The following is a 20,813-nucleotide window of genomic DNA, read 5'->3' as shown; positions in this document are numbered from 1 at the left end:
ACGGGGTGTGCCAGGACCGGCCTCGAAGACAGCGACAGGTGAGTAGATGGCCCAGGTGGGCCTTGTTATCTAATCACCTGTCGCCTTTATTAGCAGCAGCCGGAAGGAGACACGTTGTTGGAGTTGGAGGGGAGCTAATGAGCGGCCGCAGGAAGAAAAGACATTGTGCTGGAAAGCAGAAGCCGATTGCTATTTATGAAAATAAAACAGTTTTATACCCTGAATTCCGGGCTCTCCTGGCAGTGTGTGGTGGTCCGAAGAACCCACTAGAGGGCAACCTCTATAATATTGTATTATTGCTTATTTCAGTGTCTGCATAAGTATTTTTTCAGCACATTCAACAATACTGCGATAATAATGATAACTGTGGTCATTTCGGTCACATTAACAGTTGTATGAAATGTTTATATCAGTACATCGCTATGTGCAAGAAATTGCTAGTTCCGATTTCCATTATGGCGATAGTCGATATCAGTCAGCCAGTCGTCGGGAGTGTCATACAGAAATTCCTACAGGAACAAAAATCTGATATTCGTAAGTCAATCAACCGGACGATAAGTTAAAATCAAGTCGGTAAGTATGCCAGCTTCGACAATCGCCATGTGTATGCGTTGTTATGGGTTACAAGCGTGGTCACGCTTTTGCATCGGTTTCAGCAGCAGCGGGCATTTGTACTACAAATAAACAGTAGTAATGATAACTGCTGTAAAACTCCCGATGGCTAGTTTGAACAAATTAAATGAAAATGATCAAAAAACCTAATTGACAACCCACACATTGATAAAATTATGGAGACAAACTAGCATTAGCTTGCTAGTTAGCTTAAATGCTAACATAACAAGACACATTAACGTCTTTCCTCATTAAGAAACATCATTCCCCAATATAAACTTTTATAAACACTTACAATTACTTTTTAAACAACTAAGATACAGTATTCACATCACACATAAATCAAAATATTGACATAAACTCCACAGCGTCCCGTGACGTCACATAAACCGGAAGTGAAACAACTGATCACGCAATTTACTTTTTTTTTTTTTTTTTAAACATCCTAAAACGTTTATAAATGAAAGAACATAAACATATTTAAACACATAAATAAAAATAATATGGATCTTATGAAGCCGGAGCAATATTTAATGTTCCCTCTGCCAAGAAAGTATATTGTGTGGCTATTTATTTTAGTTAATAATAAAATATATACAACTTGGTAAAAATATTTTAGCGTGTCCATAATTACTTTTTGAGCATATCAAACAATACCACAATAATAATGATAACCATGATCATTTTGGTCACCATAACTTTATTTAGCCATTTTATTTATTGCTTTGGTTGTGTATATTTGAGGGTCCTCCACTCACTCCTTAACAGAAACAGAACTTATTTCATTATTGGTTGTGATTTTTATTTTGAGTGCAACATTTTTGTTTACAGTCAGATTATGTTTTATTTGTATTATTTGTTTATTTTATTTTATTTGGTATTTAAAAGTTTACATTTCAATTACAATGTTAAAATGTGTGAGAAATACACATGTATTGCATTAATATAATGTATTATCATTACATCAGTAAATGAATTGGTCTCAAAAAAGTAATGGCAATAATATCGTTTATTGTCCATGATTTGTAGGTCTATATATCGTCGAGCAAAATTTGTTGGCAGCCCAGGCCTACAACAATCTAATGCAGGCTTTAAACATAGACTTTTCTGTCATAATGATTGGCTATTTGAATGTGTGTGTGAGAGAGGCAGACTACGATAGTTGACATTCCCCCCCTCCTAACACATTCTTGGACAGGCCCTCTTCCTTGACCTCACCTCCTCCCAGCTCAGCCAGTTACAGAGGTCAAGCTGGCAAGTGTCTCATTGAGTCTAATGTGGGTCCTTCATTCCTCACAACATAATTACACGCATTTAGCGGAGGGATACATCCGCTTGTTCCTCTGTGAAGAAACAAAAATATCTGACAAATACCTAATACGAGGAGATCTTAGTGTGAAATTCAAGCAATGTGGATATTCTTGTCCACAAACAGAATGTGTGTATGCTGCAAACATACAGTGAAGTGCCGACAAATAGCATAACTACGATGATCTCAGTCCTGATATAGTGAAATAACAAGTGTCTCTAAGTTTTAAAGCAGCACTAGGTAACTTTTCAACCTTCATAAAATATTTTCTAAACTTTTGGGATGTTATATCAATTTACAACTACCGTATTTTCCGCACTATAAGGCGTACCGGATTATAAGGCGCACCTTCAATGAATGGCATATTTCAAAACTTTGTTCATATATAAGGCGCACCGGATTATAAGGCGCACCTATGCATCCATTAGATGGAGCTGCGCTAAAGGGAATGTCAACAAAACAGTCAGATAGGTCAGTCAAACTTTATTAATAGATTACAAACCAGCGTTCTGACAACTCTGTTCACTCCCAAAATGAATAAACAGCTGATTTCCTCGTGTTACGGTAAATCAAACGTTAGTGCAATCACAATATAGTAACACTCGAAATAGTGCAGAGCAATAACAATATATCAATAACTCAACGTTGCTCAGACGTTAATGTCACACAACACAACACACAAAATAAACATGTAAAGCTCACTTTATGAAGTTATTCCTCATCCACGAATCGCTCGAATTCTTCTTCTTCAGTGTCCGAATTAAACAGTTGGGCGAATACGGCATCCAAAATGCCCGGTTCCGTCTCGTCGAAGTCGTCATTAATGGAGTCAGTGTCACTGCTGTTGTCTAGCAGTTCAGTGAAAGCTCGGACCACAGTTGAGACTGATATATCAGCCCAGGCATTTACGATCCACTGGCAGATAGTGCCGTATGTCGTCCGGCGCTGTCTCCCTGTCTTGGTGTTCGCCTTCTGTCATCCGTGTTCTACTGCGTGACTGATCGCTTTGAGTTTAAACTCTGCGTCGTAAGCGTGTCTCTTAATAGGAGCCATTTTGGGGTCTTTACATAAACACACAAATGGAAATGAAACGTCATATATCCCAGCATGCACCACGCGCTTCTTCTTCTATGGGGGCGGCTGCTTACCATAGAAGAAGAACTTCTTCTTCTATGGGGGAAAATGAAGTCGGCGGCTGCTTACCGTAGTTGCGAGACCTAAACTTTATGAAAATGATGTTTAGGTTTGTTGTGGCTCAATATTGGTCCATATACTGTATAAGGTGCACCGGATTATAAGGCGCACTGTCAGCTTTTGACAAAATTGGAGGGTTTTAGGTGCGCCTTATAGTGCGGAAAATACGGTAGTTGAATGACACCTCTGTCATGGCCTGAGGGGTCTCTATTGCTCTCACTGGCACTAAGCAACTCTGAGGAGGGTGGCAGGAACCCTGCCACACAAGAAACTACAAATGTGTTGACTTACTTTACGGCATAAGCCACTCCCCCTTTTCCTATTTTTTATTAAGAAGGAAGTCAATGTGAATGCCTCTGTGCAAGTGTTCCATTTGTACTGGGAAGTCGGATTTTCCGAGTTCCTCATTGGAATTTCCACTGGAACGCCCCTTGTGGTCAGGTTTTCGACACGGAAAGTCGGAGCATTCTCACCAACCCATTTTGTAAATCTGGCAATCTTGATTTCCGACATCGTAACTGAACACGGCTGTGACGCCATTCCTAGCTCCGACTTCCCACTTTCAAAGTAAATGGAACGCAGCGTTATACTGCTATCATGGTAGAAGCTGCAAAACAACCAAAGAAACAAAAAGTTTTGCCTAACGGGGCAAAAATTAGAAAAAGGGGGGCTAGCCGGATAAAAGGACAGTCATGATCAACATTGCCCGTGGCTTTTACTCACTGGCGTGAGCTAATGTTGGCTATCGTAAATTTGCATGATAGCAATAAATAGCCACGAGCTTGATAGTTCCACATTGATGCAACTCAAAAGTACCATGTAAAGAAAAAAAGAATGTGATGACTGCAAACGGCAAATATAAAGTGTGAGTAATTGTAGCATCCTACTGTGGAAAGATACTGATACTGAATCATTGTGGTATTATTTTGTCAGTTTATATGTACGTGACAGTAGTTACCACTTTGGTCCACTGGCGCCGCTAAGATCAACCAAAACTGAATGTTCTTAAGTGGGGCTTTGAGCCCATATGAGATAAAATGATATTAAATGTCAATGTTGGCTGTAATCCATTTATTGCAATCCTGCAATACTAAACAAAAATAAACTGCTGAAAAATGTGTCCCTAATGCAGAGATGCCCACAGTGGGGCCCCTCGTGTCATTTGGGTTGGCCCGCTAAAGGGTGGCTGCCAAGTTTAATGCATATTTATACTGACTTCTTCCAAGCTGCACAATCGTTGAAGGCTATACACTGTAAAAAAAAAAAAAAAGTCAGTAAATTTTACTGCAAAAACCTGGCAGCTCAGTTGCCAGAAACTTATTGTTTCTGGCAACAATTTTCCATTTACAACAATGCACTGTAAAAACAGGGAATGGAGATTTTACAGTAAAAAAGTAGCAGCTCAGTTGCCAGAATTTTGCGGCAAAAATAATACTGGTACTGATTTTCAATATACAGTAATGCACTGTAAAAATGAATTCCTTAGTTTTTATGTTAAGAACTGGCAGCTCAGTCACCAGAATTTAACATAAAACAACAGTGGTACAGTTTTTCAATTTACAGTAATTTGGTGTGAAAACCACCGTAAATTTTACATTAAAATTCTGGTGACTGAGCTGCCATTTTTTTTTACAGGCTAACTAGTTACTAGTTAGTTAGAATTTGAGACTCATGCTCTACGGTAAAGTTGTGAATTTTTGACGCTCTATGGAGAATGATAATTTTGGTCGCCATGTTTCGCCCACGTCCTATAATGAAAATAAACGCTTCGAAATTTAGCATCCTCCATATGTCTAATCTGTCGGAGTAAAGTTTGAAAGCAATCGGAGAAAATATCTATCAGTAATCACAAAATGTGCATAAAATTAATTCTTTTTTAAATGTTTTTAGGTTAAAAACGTACATAAAAGATGCAGAGAGTATGCTAACTGACTTATGCACACAACTGTAACAATCTCTACTACTCTCCATCCATCCATTTTCTACCCCTTTTCCCTCTCAGGGTTGCAGGGGGGCTGGAGCCTATCCCAAATGCACTCGGGCGGCCTTATAATTAATTATTGCCACTATGAAGCTAAATTCCTCACTACTGGTGTTGCATGGTAAAAACCCCTGTTTGGCCCCCAGACCATTGGCACATTTTCACTTTGGCCCTTGGAGGCAAAACGTTTGGGCCCCCCTGGTCTAATGGATGATTTAGTGACAACTATGTAAATACTGCAGACACTCGGTTTGTAAAAACGAGGTGGTTAGAGCCCAGTACAGGGCACAGTGTCCTACATTTCATCGCGTCAGTGCCTTTCAACATCTGCAAAGAATCTTTAGGTTCAGCAGCATGGCAGGAGTCCATTAAAAGCCAAATTGCGAGTTGGCAGAAACTCTGAGGGAACAAAGGAAAGCCACAGCCAGTCCTGTAATTTAAACCTTATTTTAAATTGCAAAAGTCTGACAACATGGACTGGGGCAGAGTGTTGGAAAGACAGATAGGAGGACAGGAGAGACTCAATTAGAGTGCCTTCAATTAACAATAATGACAGGCGACGGCATAAAATCTGCAAAGGAGTTCCGGCAAAAGTCAGACGGAAAAGCAATGGCGTGAATAAAGAAGAAGACAAAACCAGATCTTTTTTTGTGATCTAACACAATAAAGATGATGAAAATGACACTTACTTCACAAGCAAATGGGGACTTTACCCGCTTTAGTTGACATCCTTCAGATGGGCTGAGTCACGTTGACATGTGCGAACATACCCATTGCTTGCAATAAAGGATTTGGATTTCTTGTATTTATGCTAATTAATGCAATTTGCCGAAAAGGAAATGTAATAAGAACTACAAAAGAAAGAAGTTTGGTCCTATGTTGAAGCTTTGATATATTGATGTGCGATCTGAGCCGAGGATGTCATCGTGGCTTGTGCAGCCCTTTGAGACACTTGTGATTAAGGGCTATATATATATAAACTTTGATTGATTGATTGATTGCTACATAACTACAAATCTGCTTTTGCAAAAATGGGACAATGATACATTTAACAATACTACAACATAAACGACATAAACAGACCGATTTTTCATAGAAATTTTCCCTTAAGTCAGGGATCGGGAACCAAAAATGTTGAAAGAGTCATATTGGACCAAAAATACAAAAGAACAAATCTGACTGGAGCCGCAAAAAAATCAAAATTCGTATATAACTTTTATAATGATGGCAACATGACGTAAATGTCTATATTAGCTAAAATAGCCTACTATCAAAATGACTGTGTGTCGCAGGCTGAAGCAAATCTTCGTTGACAGAAATGTTTAGATGTAATATTTATTCTACACATTTTAACAACATTAGAAACCATTAGTAAATCAGAGACTACTCAGAAGGTGAGAAAACTCCTGGAAATTACTGGCTTAGAATGGTCAAAGTTATAGATGTGTATGTCCAAGGTAAAGGAAACTGCAGTCTGTCTTCTTTTAATAGATTTATTACAATCTTTGGCAAGCTAAGTAATGTTTGCTGTGGTCTGGAACAACATGGCACAGAAACAACTATCTGAAATGCAGCCAATATTATGATAATAATAATGCGTCATGAGACATGCAAAACTAAATTATATGCAAAGAGGATAAAGTAAAGGAAAATGAGCTCAAGTATACCTAGAAATGAGAAATAATGATGCAATATGTACATACAGCTCGCCTAAATAGCATGTTAGCATTGATTAGCTTGCAGTCATGCACTGACCATATATTTTAATTTTTCTGAGGGAACTCTCCTGAAGGAATCAATAAAGTACTATCTATCTATCTATATGCCTGATTAGCACTACAAACAACTCAATAACATCAACAAAGCGCACCTTTGTGCATTCACGCACAGCATAAAACCTTTGGTGGACAAAAGGAGACAAAGAAGGAGTGGAAGATTTTACATGTAAACAAACTGCTGCGTCAAAGTCCACACTATGGTGAGTTTAAGAACTGACGAAATTAGTAGGACAGCAAATACTGTCATCGGTGAAGCATACACACAAACATATTAAACAGTGGGCTTTCTAACAATTTGGAAGGTTTGTGTCATGTTTGTCCTCAAACAAAAAACATACTAAAAAAAAAAAAAAAAAAAATTCCCCCCATCCTTCTCCATTTTCAAATCCTTTTTTAAAAATGCTCCAGTGCCTATATCGTACATCGGTTGTCGGCCTAAAAATATCGGGATATCAGTTTTAATCCTTATCGCCCAGCACGACCTGCTAGCATTAGCAAAAAGATAACCAAAAAAAATTTTGTTTTTCCAACCATGAAGACGAAGAAAGTGAGTGTGAAGGACAGTGCTGAGAAGAAGAAGTGGATGATACTTATTGAATTCAAAAATGAGTTAGTACCTCAACATGATTTCATTGCTGCTTCGAGTTCAAATGAGTTTAGCTCAAACTCTGCCATTAGGTCTCAAATATGAAAAAGAGCAAAGGCCCAACTTCATCGGGACCAAAAAAACCTACCCTACCGATGCGTGAGTCACGCTCTGTGTCTTTCGAAGTGTTTGGTGAAAAATAGCTGTGATGGAAAATATTTGAGGAAATGGTTAATGGGCCAGCACTTGATGTTGAATTCCATAAAGTCTAATGTGTCTCAGTCAGGCATGAGAGCGTAAGTGTTGTACGCGTGCCAGCAAACAAGGCAATGAGAGGACCTGTCCAAGCTTAGACACACACATTCATGCCAAGCACAGTTTGGAGGGTTTGCACTATTTTTACATCTGATCCCCTATTGATATCCCAAGAATTGATTCTTCCTGGATTTTGCGCAGGGATCTAATTTAATATTCATGCTCGTTGTCTGATCTGGACCACAGAGACCCGAAGAGCGCTTACAAAAGCTTGAATAAACCACAACACTTTATACCCCCATCCCACTTGAACAGCACTCTCTTAAAACTGTCTTCCAAACTTCCAAGAATGTCGACTCCACTCTGTGTGTCTTAACTATTAACGGTGATATGTTCAAACATGTATCAGATGTCACTCTCCAGAGTCAGACGGACCCCCCTCCCGCCTCTTTCACTCCAAGACCCTACTCCCCCTCAGCTTCCCAACTTCCCAACATTCCTGGGCTGTGCCCCATCAGTCAAAGAGCCAATTCATGGGGTTATTGCTGTAGCGAGTAGGCATGGGTATCGTTTACATTGTTTTACCAATACTAGAACTAAATCTGTACTTCTGAAAAGGTGTCGGTGCTTAAAAATTGAAAACATACACGTGTTTAAAAACAATGCATTTTAATTTTTTACGGATTTTGTGACATACATTGTGAACTTTGAGTTTGAGTTTGAGTTTATTTGGAACATGCATGCATACAACATGATACGTCACAATTTCTAGTTTATCTATTCAACATGTTCGAAGCAGAGCTTATTTAATCCTACCCTATTTCCTTTACCTAGCAGTTGCTAAAATCTCTGTTCACTTTCTGTTCTCAGTTTATTCACAATATACTCCATAAGTAATAACAATACAAATAAAGAAAAAATAATTGGCAAAGTAAGTTATATTTCATATGATGAGATGAGTAAGAATGGGTGGATGAAATAAATTCAGAATGTTTATCATGGTTCTTCTTCTTTGTACTTTGTAAACACTTAAAGTTTGAAGAGTTTCTTGAAGTGGATCATATTAGTACATTGTTTGATTTCTTTGCTTATTCCATTCCTTAACAGTACATTAAATACTTCTACAATGTAAATAAAATGTTCAAGGAAAAAATTCACTTTTTTAAAATGTATTTTGCCCATCAGCTACAGTCCTTATGTGAGACAAGAACACACATCTTTCACTTTCATGTGCATTGTAAATAGTAAAAAAAAACTTCCTAGTAAGAGGCGGCGAACAATACAGGTCATATATTCCACTATTACATATATATACTGTATATGTTATATTTTATATTGCTACTATGGTACATTTTTAGTCTACTAAATACCTGCATTGTCCTTTCCATCCTTACCCTTTCCATCCTTTGTAACTGAGCTACTGTGTGGAAAATGTTCCCTTGTGGATCAATATAGTTTGTCTAAGTCTATAAGGTGCTCCAAAAAACCCATCCAAAAACTGCAAACAATACTCAGTTTACATGCTTTGACATGCATATTAATAACCAAGCTACTGTTTAGTAACATTGTTATTGTAATACAGGGTTTCCCCTTCCCATTACGCCAAGGCAAAATCATAGCCGCCACAGCTTAAAAATAAGGGTTTTTTTACGTGAACTAAATTAAAGTAATATATTGTGTTTGCATGTTTTCCCCGTGACTGCGTGGGTTCCCTCCGGGTACTCCGGCTTCCTCCCACCTCCAAAGACATGCATCTGTGGATAGGTTGATTGGCAACACTAAATTGGCCCCTAGTGTGTGAATGTTGTCTGTCTATCTGTGTTGGCCCTGTGATGAGGTGGCGACTTGTCCAGGATGAACCCTGCCTTCCGCCCGAATGCAGCTGAGATAGGCTCGCACCCCCTGCGACCCCGAAAGGGACAAGCGGTAGAAAATGGATGGATATTGTATTGTAGCCTCCAGAACAAGTCACACAAAGTCTGACGCTATCTTTAGCTTTTATTGCCAAACTTATGATAACAACCAGCCCAATTCAAACAGGTCTTACCTGCTGCCCAAACACTTTCATCTCCCTGCTTCCCCAAACACACAACAACACTTCCTCATTCTCCGCCAATCCACTTTCAGGAACGGACGGTGTGATTGGAATCATGGGAAAAATTTACTTTAAGATGACTTTAATCAACAAATAAGATATAAAAAATATATGTTAATACTAATTACCGTAAAAATAACAGATGTGTTGTTAAATGTACATGTAGATTTTTGAGCATTTTTAAAGAAAATCTTATCATCAATGCATATTACGCAAATTATACGATGACACCATTGTAACCACGCCCCCACCACACACCAAACCACACCTCCACAGCCACCGGTATTTTGGCAATCTAGGGTACTTTTCTGGCACATCGCCTTGCTCACACTGCTCCTGCGGCCACTAGCGAGTAGCCAGCTACTTGCTAGCTTGAGTTGCTAATAGCGTTTGGTTGCGACTCGCCATCAAATAAAGAATTAGAATAAGAATAAGTTTGAGCTGCTTTTGCTGCATTGCCTTTGAATTAGAAAAAGTTTGTGCTAAGTTATAAATCATCATAATCCTCATCATCGACATCATCATCTCACCTGTATTGTAAAAGGTTGTGTTTGGATACAACTTGGTCCAAAAATGCTCGAAATGATTAAAATATTGTACATTTTACATGGAATCATAAATGTGCCTATTATACATTACATAGGTACGTACAGCATATATATAAAACAGTGTTGAAAGTTTTTAGACAACGTTATAAGTGTAATAAACAATAATATCCCCAAACTACATTGAATTGATTAACGTGGACCCAGACTTAAACAAGTTGAAAAACTTATTCGGGTGTTACCATTTAGTGGTCAATTGTACGGAATATGTACTGTACTGTCCAATCTACTAATAAAAGAATCAATCAATCAATCAAGCTATACGATCATGTAGTGCTGTGCGATATTACAATATATATTATAAGTCAACATAAAAAAGTATATTGTACGATACTATTATCTGTTGTTTATATTGTAATTTTACTACTGGCCTGCGACTTATGTAACTACAGCTACGTTGCTGCTTTGCAGCAGCATTTTTACGTCACTTGAAATAAATTTACGGCAGCATGGCTGTCAACAACGTTGCATGGAAGGAGACCGCAATGGAAGCTAGACTAACAAAACCTTAAGAGGAATCGGTGCCAAAAAGAGGAAATAACTCCTTTGTTTGGGTTAAAAAAGTCAAGACATCAACCAAACAACCATCGGCTAATCCTTTTGATATATAAAATATATGCTTTAGAAATAAAATTATAAAAATATGAGCAAAATTGGCATTAATTGTGTTTGTGTGTATACATATATATACTTATATTATATGTATTATATATGTAATACACATATATACTTTATACCTCTCATATATTTTTTATATTATATATAATACATAGAGCACAATGGCGCAGTGTTTTAACTTCTACAGTATTTCCTTCTATTTAGTGTCTGTTGCGTCTTCTAGTCGTTAATAGCGTTTCAACTCGTATGGTGTCTTCGTTTATCACTCCAAACAACGTTTGTAGGTTTTACAAAACAACTAAAACAATTCATACTTACTACACCGTCACATGTTTGATAGCACAAACAAATATGCATGAAAAAACTACTATCATAATGTAATCAAGCTAGCGTCATAAGCATTAGCTAATACGCTAACACGTTTGCAAGTGTCTGTGTTAGTTTATTTAATTAACAGTGGCATTCTTTTTGTATTGTTTCAGTTTCACAAAATCTTAAGTAAATTCACCAAAACATCACCATAGAGTTATTGAGTCTGTTAAGCTGATTGGAGAGCTAGCTTCCACAGCTAGTGAGTACATGACAATGACTTTTGTTTTGTTTGATCAGCCGTTTTACTGCCGTGTTGCAGGCACCGTTTGGAAACAATTAAGATATGTAAACAAACATTTACAAAATATTTCTGTGTAAATAACTCATTTCCCAACAATATGTGTGCTCTATAGTCTGGAAATATGGTATACTGTGATATATATTGTTACATAATACTGTATATAGGATATAAAATGACCTATACAGTACAGGCCAAAAGTATGGACACAACTTCTCCTCATTCAATGCGTTTTCTTCTTTATTTTCATGACTATTTACATTGTAGATTGTCACTGAAGGCATCACAACTATGAATGAATACATGTGGAGTTGTGTACATTTGTACTTTTAAAAAAAAGGTGAAATAACTGAAAACATGTTTTATATTCTAGTTTCTTCAAAATAGCCACTCTTTGCTCTGATTACTGCTCTTGGCATTCTCTCGGTGAGCTTTTAAGCACACCTGTGAAATGAAAACCATTTCAGGTGACTACCTCCTGAAGCTCATGGAGAGAATGCCAAGAGTGTGCGAAAAAGTAATCAGAGCAAAGGGTGGCTATTTTGAAGAAAATAGAATATAAAACATGTTTTCAGTTGTTTCACCTTGTTTTGTTAACTCCACATGTGTTCATTCATAGTTTTGCTGCCTACAATGTAAATAGTCATGAAAATAAAGAAAACACATTGAATGAGGTGTGTCCAAATGTTTGGCCTGTACTGTATTTAAGAGTAAGTATATTTTTGAATATCAACTAAGTGCCCCCTTATATGAAAGGCACAATTACACTACACAAAAACATCCCCCACCTCGACACATACTGTATGAAATTCTCAGCTGTCGTGCAGGACAGGGGGCAGGTAGTGGTGTGGTCTAATTCCTGGGGAGGGGGTATCATACAGTAGGACACATTTGTGTGTATGGGAGACTATGGACCAACCAAACGACAACTAGAAAACAAACAAGAACTCGACAGAAATGCTTACTTTATCACAATCGCAATGAGAATATACATGGATTCAGACCAATAACACGGAATCCCCCTGAATATTGTATTATCATCATTCTTAAGAAAGACTATGAAGTCAAGAAACTTGCTTACAGGCTCAATGCACGCTTGTGCGTGCGTTTGTCCTTACAGAACCCTTATTTGAGCACACTGCAAGGATCTTATCACCAAGTCACGGCAGACATTCCTCTCGCTTTGTCGGACACGGACATGCACGCACACACACACACACACACACACACACACACACACACACACGCACACGCACACACAATAAGCAGTCGAATTAAACAAGTCATACAAAAGTCTACTAAAAAGTTCCTTTTTAGAGCGGTCCTGTTTGCTGTGGTTTTGAAGGGAACTTGAACTGATTGAATGATAAAAGAGGCCGGGGCAAGGTATGCATAGACCACACCCTGCTGCTGAGCTTTTTCTGCTAAACCTCCACTTAACAGTTGTCTCCAAGAACAGAAACAAGCACTTTTGTTGTTTAGCAAACACTACGGGGCTATCAGCGGGAACAAAAAGGCACATCAAGTATTTTTAAATACTTGCCTCCTTAATTGATATCTTCATCAATTTCCTGTGATCAAACCAGCTGTGTCACCACCACAATCCGTAGATCTTTGTTTGTGTGACTGCACTCCAACTCTTGGCTCCAAAAGGAGCTGTGTTGTGGGGGGCAGGGGAGCCAAGACCACACACACACTCACACACACACACACACACACATGCATGCTCTCACACAAACACCACACACACAGCATGTCTGTAAGGAAACTGATCTCGCTCCGCTCATGTCGCCGGGCACACAATCAGTGGTGCCTCCCGCCGTGGTTCACCTTGAAAACAATCGCACGTAGTTTCCTTTCGCGTCCTCCAAAAACAACACTTTTAGTTTGAAACAAGAAAATCGTGATGACACTTAATGGAAAAAAATTATCATGACAGTTGTTCCTAAATTGAATCTTTGTAGCCTGGATAATGGGTAACTTTCACACATACATTAAAAATGTAAATAAAGGTGGATAGATGAGTAAAAAACATCAACAATGGAAAAACCGGAGTTTGTAGAACACTCAGGCACAAGACATTGATTATACATACATCCATACATCCATCCATCCATCCATCCATTTTCTACCGCTTATTCCCGTCGGGGTCGCTGGAGCCTATCTCAGCTACAATCGGTATACATACATGTCCTTCAAAACTGACTTTGAAACAACTTTGCAAAATAGTTGTACCGTATTTTCCGGACCGTAGGGCGCACCGGATTATAAATCTATTTTCGGTCTTTTTTCATATATAAAGCGCACCGGATTATATGCCGCATTAAAGGAGTCTTTTTTTTTTTTTTTTTCTAAATGGAAAACACTTCCTTGTGGTCTACATAACATGTAATAGTGCCGCTTTCTCACAGTCGCTTCAGGGTGCACCGTTTTGTAGGCGGTCTTATTTACGTGGCTCACCTTCGACAGCGTTTTCTCCCCGTCATTTTTGTTGTAGCTGTGTAGCGTGCAAGGACGGGAGTTCAAGAAGTGTCAAAAGAAGGAGCTAACTGTTTTAATGACATTCAGACTTTACTTAAATCAATAAAGGAGCAGCCTCTCCTCATCCGGAAACAACAACTACACCGGAAATGTGTCCCGTGAAAAAACGTCCGACAGGAACTCTCTAATAACTAAAGTTCCTTGGGTGAATTATGTATACTGACTACACCGGTACGTTTTAGCGCTTTCATGGCGAGTTTACTGACAGATATAAGTAAGAACTTTACACTACTTTATATTAGAAATGGCAACAGCGGAGGATGAATGTCCCATTACAAGAAGATAGAGAAAAAGAAGAAGCTTATCGACTACGGTGTCGGCACGGACTACAAAGTCCGGAAAATACGGTATTTGTAAATTGAGTCAACGTTGGTGTCTAACGTTGGATCCACAACGATGGTTGGGAAATTACCAAATTTCAATGGTCAAATCATCGTCAGAACCCAACATTGATTAAACGTCATCAAAAAGCATGTTGTTTCAACGTTATGTTTGAGTAACGCCAGGACCTAATTCAACAAGTTCTCAACGTTATTTTAATGTCTTGTGCCTTCGGGGCTGGCTCTCGAATGCTGCGTTTCCCATAAATTAATTTGCAGTGTTCGGAAAAACGACGCTACATACCAACGCCGTTACTTTTACTGGTAACGAGTAATCAAAATACTTTTTCCGTGCGTTACAATGCGTTTAATGTAACGTGGCACGCTACTTTTGATGTGGTTGAACAGTATGTCCACAAGACAGCGTCAGAAGCTCAGCGAGCCTAATGGTGATTAGGTCATTTTGGTCTTGACCTCTGTATGTATGATGAGATTATCTTCAAGATGCAACCTTTTAATCACATTTGAATAATAGGATATAGAGACTGATTTGGTGGATCCAAAGATTCCTTTTTTATTTATAAATGAAATTGTAAATGGGTATTTGGTGGGTAGATTTTGAAATGTATTGTATTGTCCAGTATGTTGTATATTATATGATGATGTATATTTTAACTGTGGGTCCCTGTCCATAAACTGTGTGCTTCTAGGGATGGCTTTTTTGCAGAACGGACTCTGATATTAACAAAAGAAACAATAATGAAATACAAAACTATGTTTGTCTGCAAATAAATAAATAAAATAATACTTTTTACTCATGACAACCAGCACTACACTAAAATGACCTTGATATCAAATAGGCACACTGCAAATGATTTGCCACTTGCCGAGATTTCAAATTGTATCTACTTATTTATTAGTCTTAATAATCTTAATTTTAGCATGGATAATTATGTTTTGTGTTTTTAGTGAATTTTCTGACTTATTGGCCCTCAAGTCAAAAATCAGAATGGGTCTGCAACTCACTTTTGTGTCTCCCGACCCTGCAGTTGAGAACCGCTCATCTGAAAGCTGTCCAGCTAGAACGGAAAACTGCAGCAATGAACCAGCCCCTTAACTTAAAAACATTCTCTACGACAGGACACCGGAGAAGACATGGATATCTGGTCCAAATCCCCATAAAACCAGCGAGATGCACACATGGGGATCCCTCGCAGCCCAGCAACAGGCGGTCTCGGACATACTTGACAGCGCGGCAACACGGTGATGAGTCCATCAGCTGTACACATCAGACACGTCTAGGATGCGCACTTCATAGGTGCCCATTCAACTTTCAGCACCTTCACACGGCCGAGTTCAGACAGGCGTGATGGAGTGGGTTTGTGGGCTTTTTTTTCTTCTTCTTTCTAATACTACACGGACCTCTCCAGGCCGACCTCAGCACTTAAACAAATAAAGCTCCAGTTTCATCATCTAGAGGGGGCTGTTTCCTGTCCAAGCACAACTCTAAGCTCCCCCCTTTCCACATATACACACTCAAATTCTACACCTAAGCCACATCACCCCCCCCCCCTTCTCCCGCCCCAAAATACAAGTCTCTTTCCACCGCTCAATTGCCAAGAGGAATGGAGGGATTTGAGGGAAGAAAGAAGGGGGATGGGTGCTAGGAGAGGCAAAGGGGATTGGGTGTATGCGTGGGGATCTTATTGCAATGAAATATTTGGCTGTGGTGGAGAGAGGAAAAGAGAGATGGGGACAAATGGGGGGTAGTGGGGGGCTAGTTTTGCAGCATCAGAGCAGCGAGAGACCCCAGACACCCACAAACTCCCTCATGCCCTTGCTGACAATAGACACTTTATGCTGCGGGCTTTGGGGGTTATCTCAGCAGCCTTGCAAAATAGGAAGGAAGGCCGAGCATTGCGACGCCGCCATAATTTACCACTCCATGCACATGTCAAAGCGGGGGTTAGCAGGCTGGCTAATGCACATGCACGCCTCAAATAGGCACTTTCCACCCCACGGATTCTTCAATTGCATGAATGCATACGCATACACGCACACGGTTACAACAAGATGAAACAACACAAATGCGATCGTGCTCACCTGTGTGGGCTGTCGGCATGATGAGAGGGCGCGCGGGTTCAGTGTAAGACAGAGGAGAGTCTGGAATGTCAAGGAAAGAAGCTGTGACACATTTGTCTGCTGGATCAAACAAAAGCAGCAGTATTGTACTTATTACACACCAGTTGTTTGATTGTAACGTGCTTATAAACTGAATTTACCAAATTTGGAGGTGTTGAAATGCTAATCAGTAGCATGTATATGACACAGATCATGTAAAATAGCATCAAGCTTGCGCATTTTGAAAAGTGTAGCCTTAAACTATGTCCGAGCGTTTTCAAATCAGGCATACTTCCTTTGCTGTCCGACTGAGTCCACTCTTAGTGCTACTTAAGTGTTTGTTACACCGCCAAGTCCACAACCGAATGTGAGGTTACGTCACAACAAAAATATCGAAATAAAGGGATAAGCGGTAGGAAATGGATGGATGGATATGGCACCATTACGATTTTACGTGAATCGATACCTGGTACTACAGGCGGAATTCTGTCAGTGCCTATAAAAGTATAGAATTTGGTACCTATCCCTACTTGAAACGCATTTTGTCCAAGTAGTGTTACCTTGATTAATCAAAATTACTCCCCAGCAACACTTTGATTAATTTGATGTAAAAATGTAATCATTTGACAGCACTAGTATAAAAAAATTACAATACTTTTGCACATTTTATATTCCAATCAACATTTTGGTGCATCAAATTCATCTCGAGTCATGACATCATACGCCGACAACCTGTCAGTCTTATCTGACTGAACTTTGGCGACACCTGTCATTTCCTACTTTGTCACGTGACCGCGGCCAAACTCACCCAGTGGCTTGTGTTCATCTGAATGGGACACAGAGTACGGGGGAGGAGGTGACTCTGCAACAACAAAAAACACATTTAAAAAGTTGTATTTGAGTATTCCCCTTGTATTTTTTTTCAAATTGTAGACTTATTGAGCTCAGTTTTATCACGCACAAGCCCTTTCTGCTGCCGTGTGTGTGTCCAACAGAACAACTCTATCCCTTCAGTGCACTGCTGACATGGAGTGTGCGGTCCCTTTAAGAGCAGAGGCAGTAATTGCCTGGTCCTCAGTCAAGATACCCAGCAGTCAGTCTGGCGCCAGCACTATGCAAACTGTATATTATCGGCACTCCTTCACCTAAATAACAAGAGGAGGCTCTCCTTGTCAGAGAGACTGAGAGAGAGACGGGGGAAAAACCTTATTGCAACTTGAGAGCGACCGTCAATTGGAATATGCGGAAAGTTTTCAGTGCTAATTTAAAACAGCCTTTCAACTGTTTTGTTATATGCAGAGTTATAAAAAGAAGGCAACACAAACCTTGGCTGTGGCTGCTTTTGCATTTTGACCCTTAGTCCGAAAGGATTTAGTGCAAGATTGTTTTTGTCTTAATGAGCCTATTCATCAATAAAATATTGATGTGTTACAGCCGGAACTGTATGTCTGTCTTATGTCATTGTTGTTAGGGTCAAGAGGTGGCTTCAAGCCTCACCAAATGGGGTCCCAAAAGGCACATTAGGAAGCAATACTCCCCCTGGCCTAAAGTGTTTGGTGGTCTAACTGGTACGGGGGAGTCCAAACTTTTTCCACTGAGGGCCGAAGACATAAAAATTGAAGGATGCATTTATGATACATTTTGTGCATCGTAGATACTTAAAACCAATACAATGTAGGACAATCAATACATGCTAAATGAGTGGTTCTAGTAAAATGTTCCTTAAATACCACCTCAAAAAAAACTTGTCCGTCCAAGTACCACCATTAAAATACAGTAGCGTAGTCAGCCTAAGTATTAATTAAAAACAAGGCAAATGTTTTATTTAACAGGTAGATTTAATATTAGTGGCCACTGTAACATTACATACACTTTGAACAGCAACACTGTGTTTAAAGAGAGGAAAATAAAACACTGTACTTTAATCAAGTAATTATTTGGCGCACCACTAGATGGAGCCAGAGTTTGAGAATCGCTGTGTTAAACTAACTGAACAAACATCCACAACTTCGGCCTTGTGTTATAGGTAACAAAGAAAATAAGTGTAATCTAACCCCCTTGAGATATTCAATTTCTTCCTAGTATTATTCTTTACTAATATTATTACAATATTCCGACAACTTAAACTTTTTTGAAGGCTTTAGCACAGAAATGTTTATTCAGACAAGATGCACAAAAACCAGACGCAAAGGTCGTCGGTCATTTTGGTGTTCGGGTCCTATACATTTTGGAGAAATTTGGGCCGGTTTAATATTTTTTTAGATTTTTTTGTGCAATGTTCTAATCAGGGATTTGTTCATTTTCACATTAGAATGTGCCATGGGCCATAAAAAATGCCCGCCCTGCTCACTTGAACACCCCTTATCTAGATGGATACTGTAATTTTTGGACAACAAGCTGCTAATTTTTTCCCACGCTTTGAATCCTGCAATTTATACAATGTTGTTGATTACGGGTATGATGACAAACCGCGTAAAATTCCAGACGGTTAGTGATACCATTTAATTGTAGTAAAACCTTGATTGATTACTATACACTTTGAAAAACTCACGGTAATACTGCTTATTTCCAAAAGAAGCGGCTAGCGTTTACGCTAATCACTACTAGCCTAAATGCTGACAGTAATACAGTACAAGACACTATAAAATGTTAAAAACAACAATTATTTTTGAGCACATTCAACAACACCCTGATAGGGGCGCACAAAAAATCGGTTCACATCCAAGTCGCGATTCTTATTCTAAATCGATACACAATTTTCAAAAAGCAATAAAAACAATGTTATTTAAAAGGAATCAATTATTTTAAATATGTTTTTAGGCCATGTTTTTAGCTACTTCTCCGTCAAATACACCATCCGCAGCTTCTCCATATTTTCATGGATAAATGTCCGTCATTCATCTTAACTTTGTTGGTTGGCGTTGTAGACTAATTCTAACGGTTGGAAAACAAAGTTATGTCGATCTCTAGCTACATGCTAACGCTAGCGATCAGGTCTTTTGGTTGAATCTTGCGGGGTTCACTGTGACGTTTGCTACGCCAATTAAAGATGGGGATGTTTGTAACTCCAATTTTTGCTTGCAACTTAAAGAATAACAATTAGCCGAGAGACAGCTCTTATCTCAAAACATAACATTATCTGTGTAATTCCAGTCAGCGAAAGCAAACATGGCTGCATGAGTGGTGGTGATAAGGTGTGTTTGTGTGTGTGTGTGTGTGTGTGTATTTGTTGCTTATTTCCAAGAGAAGCAGCTAGCGTTCACGCTAATCGCTACTAGCCTAAATGCTGACATAATACAGTACAAGACACTTTAAAATGTTAAAAACATCACTTATTTTTGAGCACATTCAACAGTACCCTGATAGGGGCGCACAAAAAATCGATTCACATCCAAATCGCGATTCTTATTCACCCAAATTCTAAATTGATACACAATTTTCAAAAACCAAAAAAAAAAATTGTGTTCATTTAATAAGAAACAGTTTTTCAAAACTATGTTTTTAGGCCATCTCCATGCAACCAGAAGTAGCTTTTATGACTTGTAACCTGTTTTGAAAAAGTTTCATTATAATTATCATATCAATTAATACATTGCAAGTATCGGTTTGAATCGAGAATGGTGTTGAATCAAAACTCAGTTCTGAATCGAATCTTCACCCTTGATTTCGGAATCGGATCGAATAGTTAGGTGTCCAAAGACTCATACTAGCTAGGACAGGGGTCGGCAACCCAAAATGTTGAAAGAGCCATATTGGACCGAAAATACAAAAAAATAAATCTGTCTGGAGCCGCAAAAAATTAAAAGCATTGTAAAAGTGTTATAATGAAGACAACACATGAGGTAAGTGTTTATATTAGCTATAATAGCCTACTATCAAAATGACTATGTGTCACAGGCTGACGCAAATCTTCGTTGACAGAAATGTTGAAATGTAATATTTATTCTACACATTTTTACAGCATTCAAAATCATTAGTAAAATTTAGGCTTCTCAGAGGGTGACATAACATCTCTGGAAATTACTGTCTTAGAAAAGTCGGAGAACGTTGTAAATGTAAACAAACTACGGTGAGTTCAAAAACCTCCAAAATTAGTACAGGCATGTGATTTGACCACAATGAAAAAGACTGAAAAAATTTCCGGGGGTCTGGGGGACGAAGGCCCCCAGCCAGGTTCAGAAAATATTT

General features: G+C 38.8%; 1 protein-coding gene across 1 annotated transcript in view; it reads right to left on the bottom strand.

Moving 5' to 3' along the window:
• The window catches only part of LOC133638799 (mothers against decapentaplegic homolog 6-like), a 54,807-nt gene that overhangs the window by 27,459 nt on the left and 6,535 nt on the right, over nucleotides 1-20,813 (bottom strand). Inside the window, exons 2-3 of the mRNA XM_062031763.1 lie at nucleotides 17,434-17,487; nucleotides 16,608-16,667 (exon numbers count right to left, since the gene is read on the bottom strand). Coding sequence (XP_061887747.1) covers nucleotides 16,608-16,667; nucleotides 17,434-17,487 — 114 coding nt within the window. The remainder of the gene's footprint in view (nucleotides 1-16,607; nucleotides 16,668-17,433; nucleotides 17,488-20,813) is intronic.

The sequence above is a fragment of the Entelurus aequoreus genome, linkage group LG02, assembly GCF_033978785.1.
Source record: "Entelurus aequoreus isolate RoL-2023_Sb linkage group LG02, RoL_Eaeq_v1.1, whole genome shotgun sequence".
Lineage (NCBI taxonomy): Eukaryota > Metazoa > Chordata > Actinopteri > Syngnathiformes > Syngnathidae > Entelurus > Entelurus aequoreus.
Note: the sequence above shows the minus strand (reverse complement) of the source record. Positions and strands in the feature narration are given on the sequence as shown.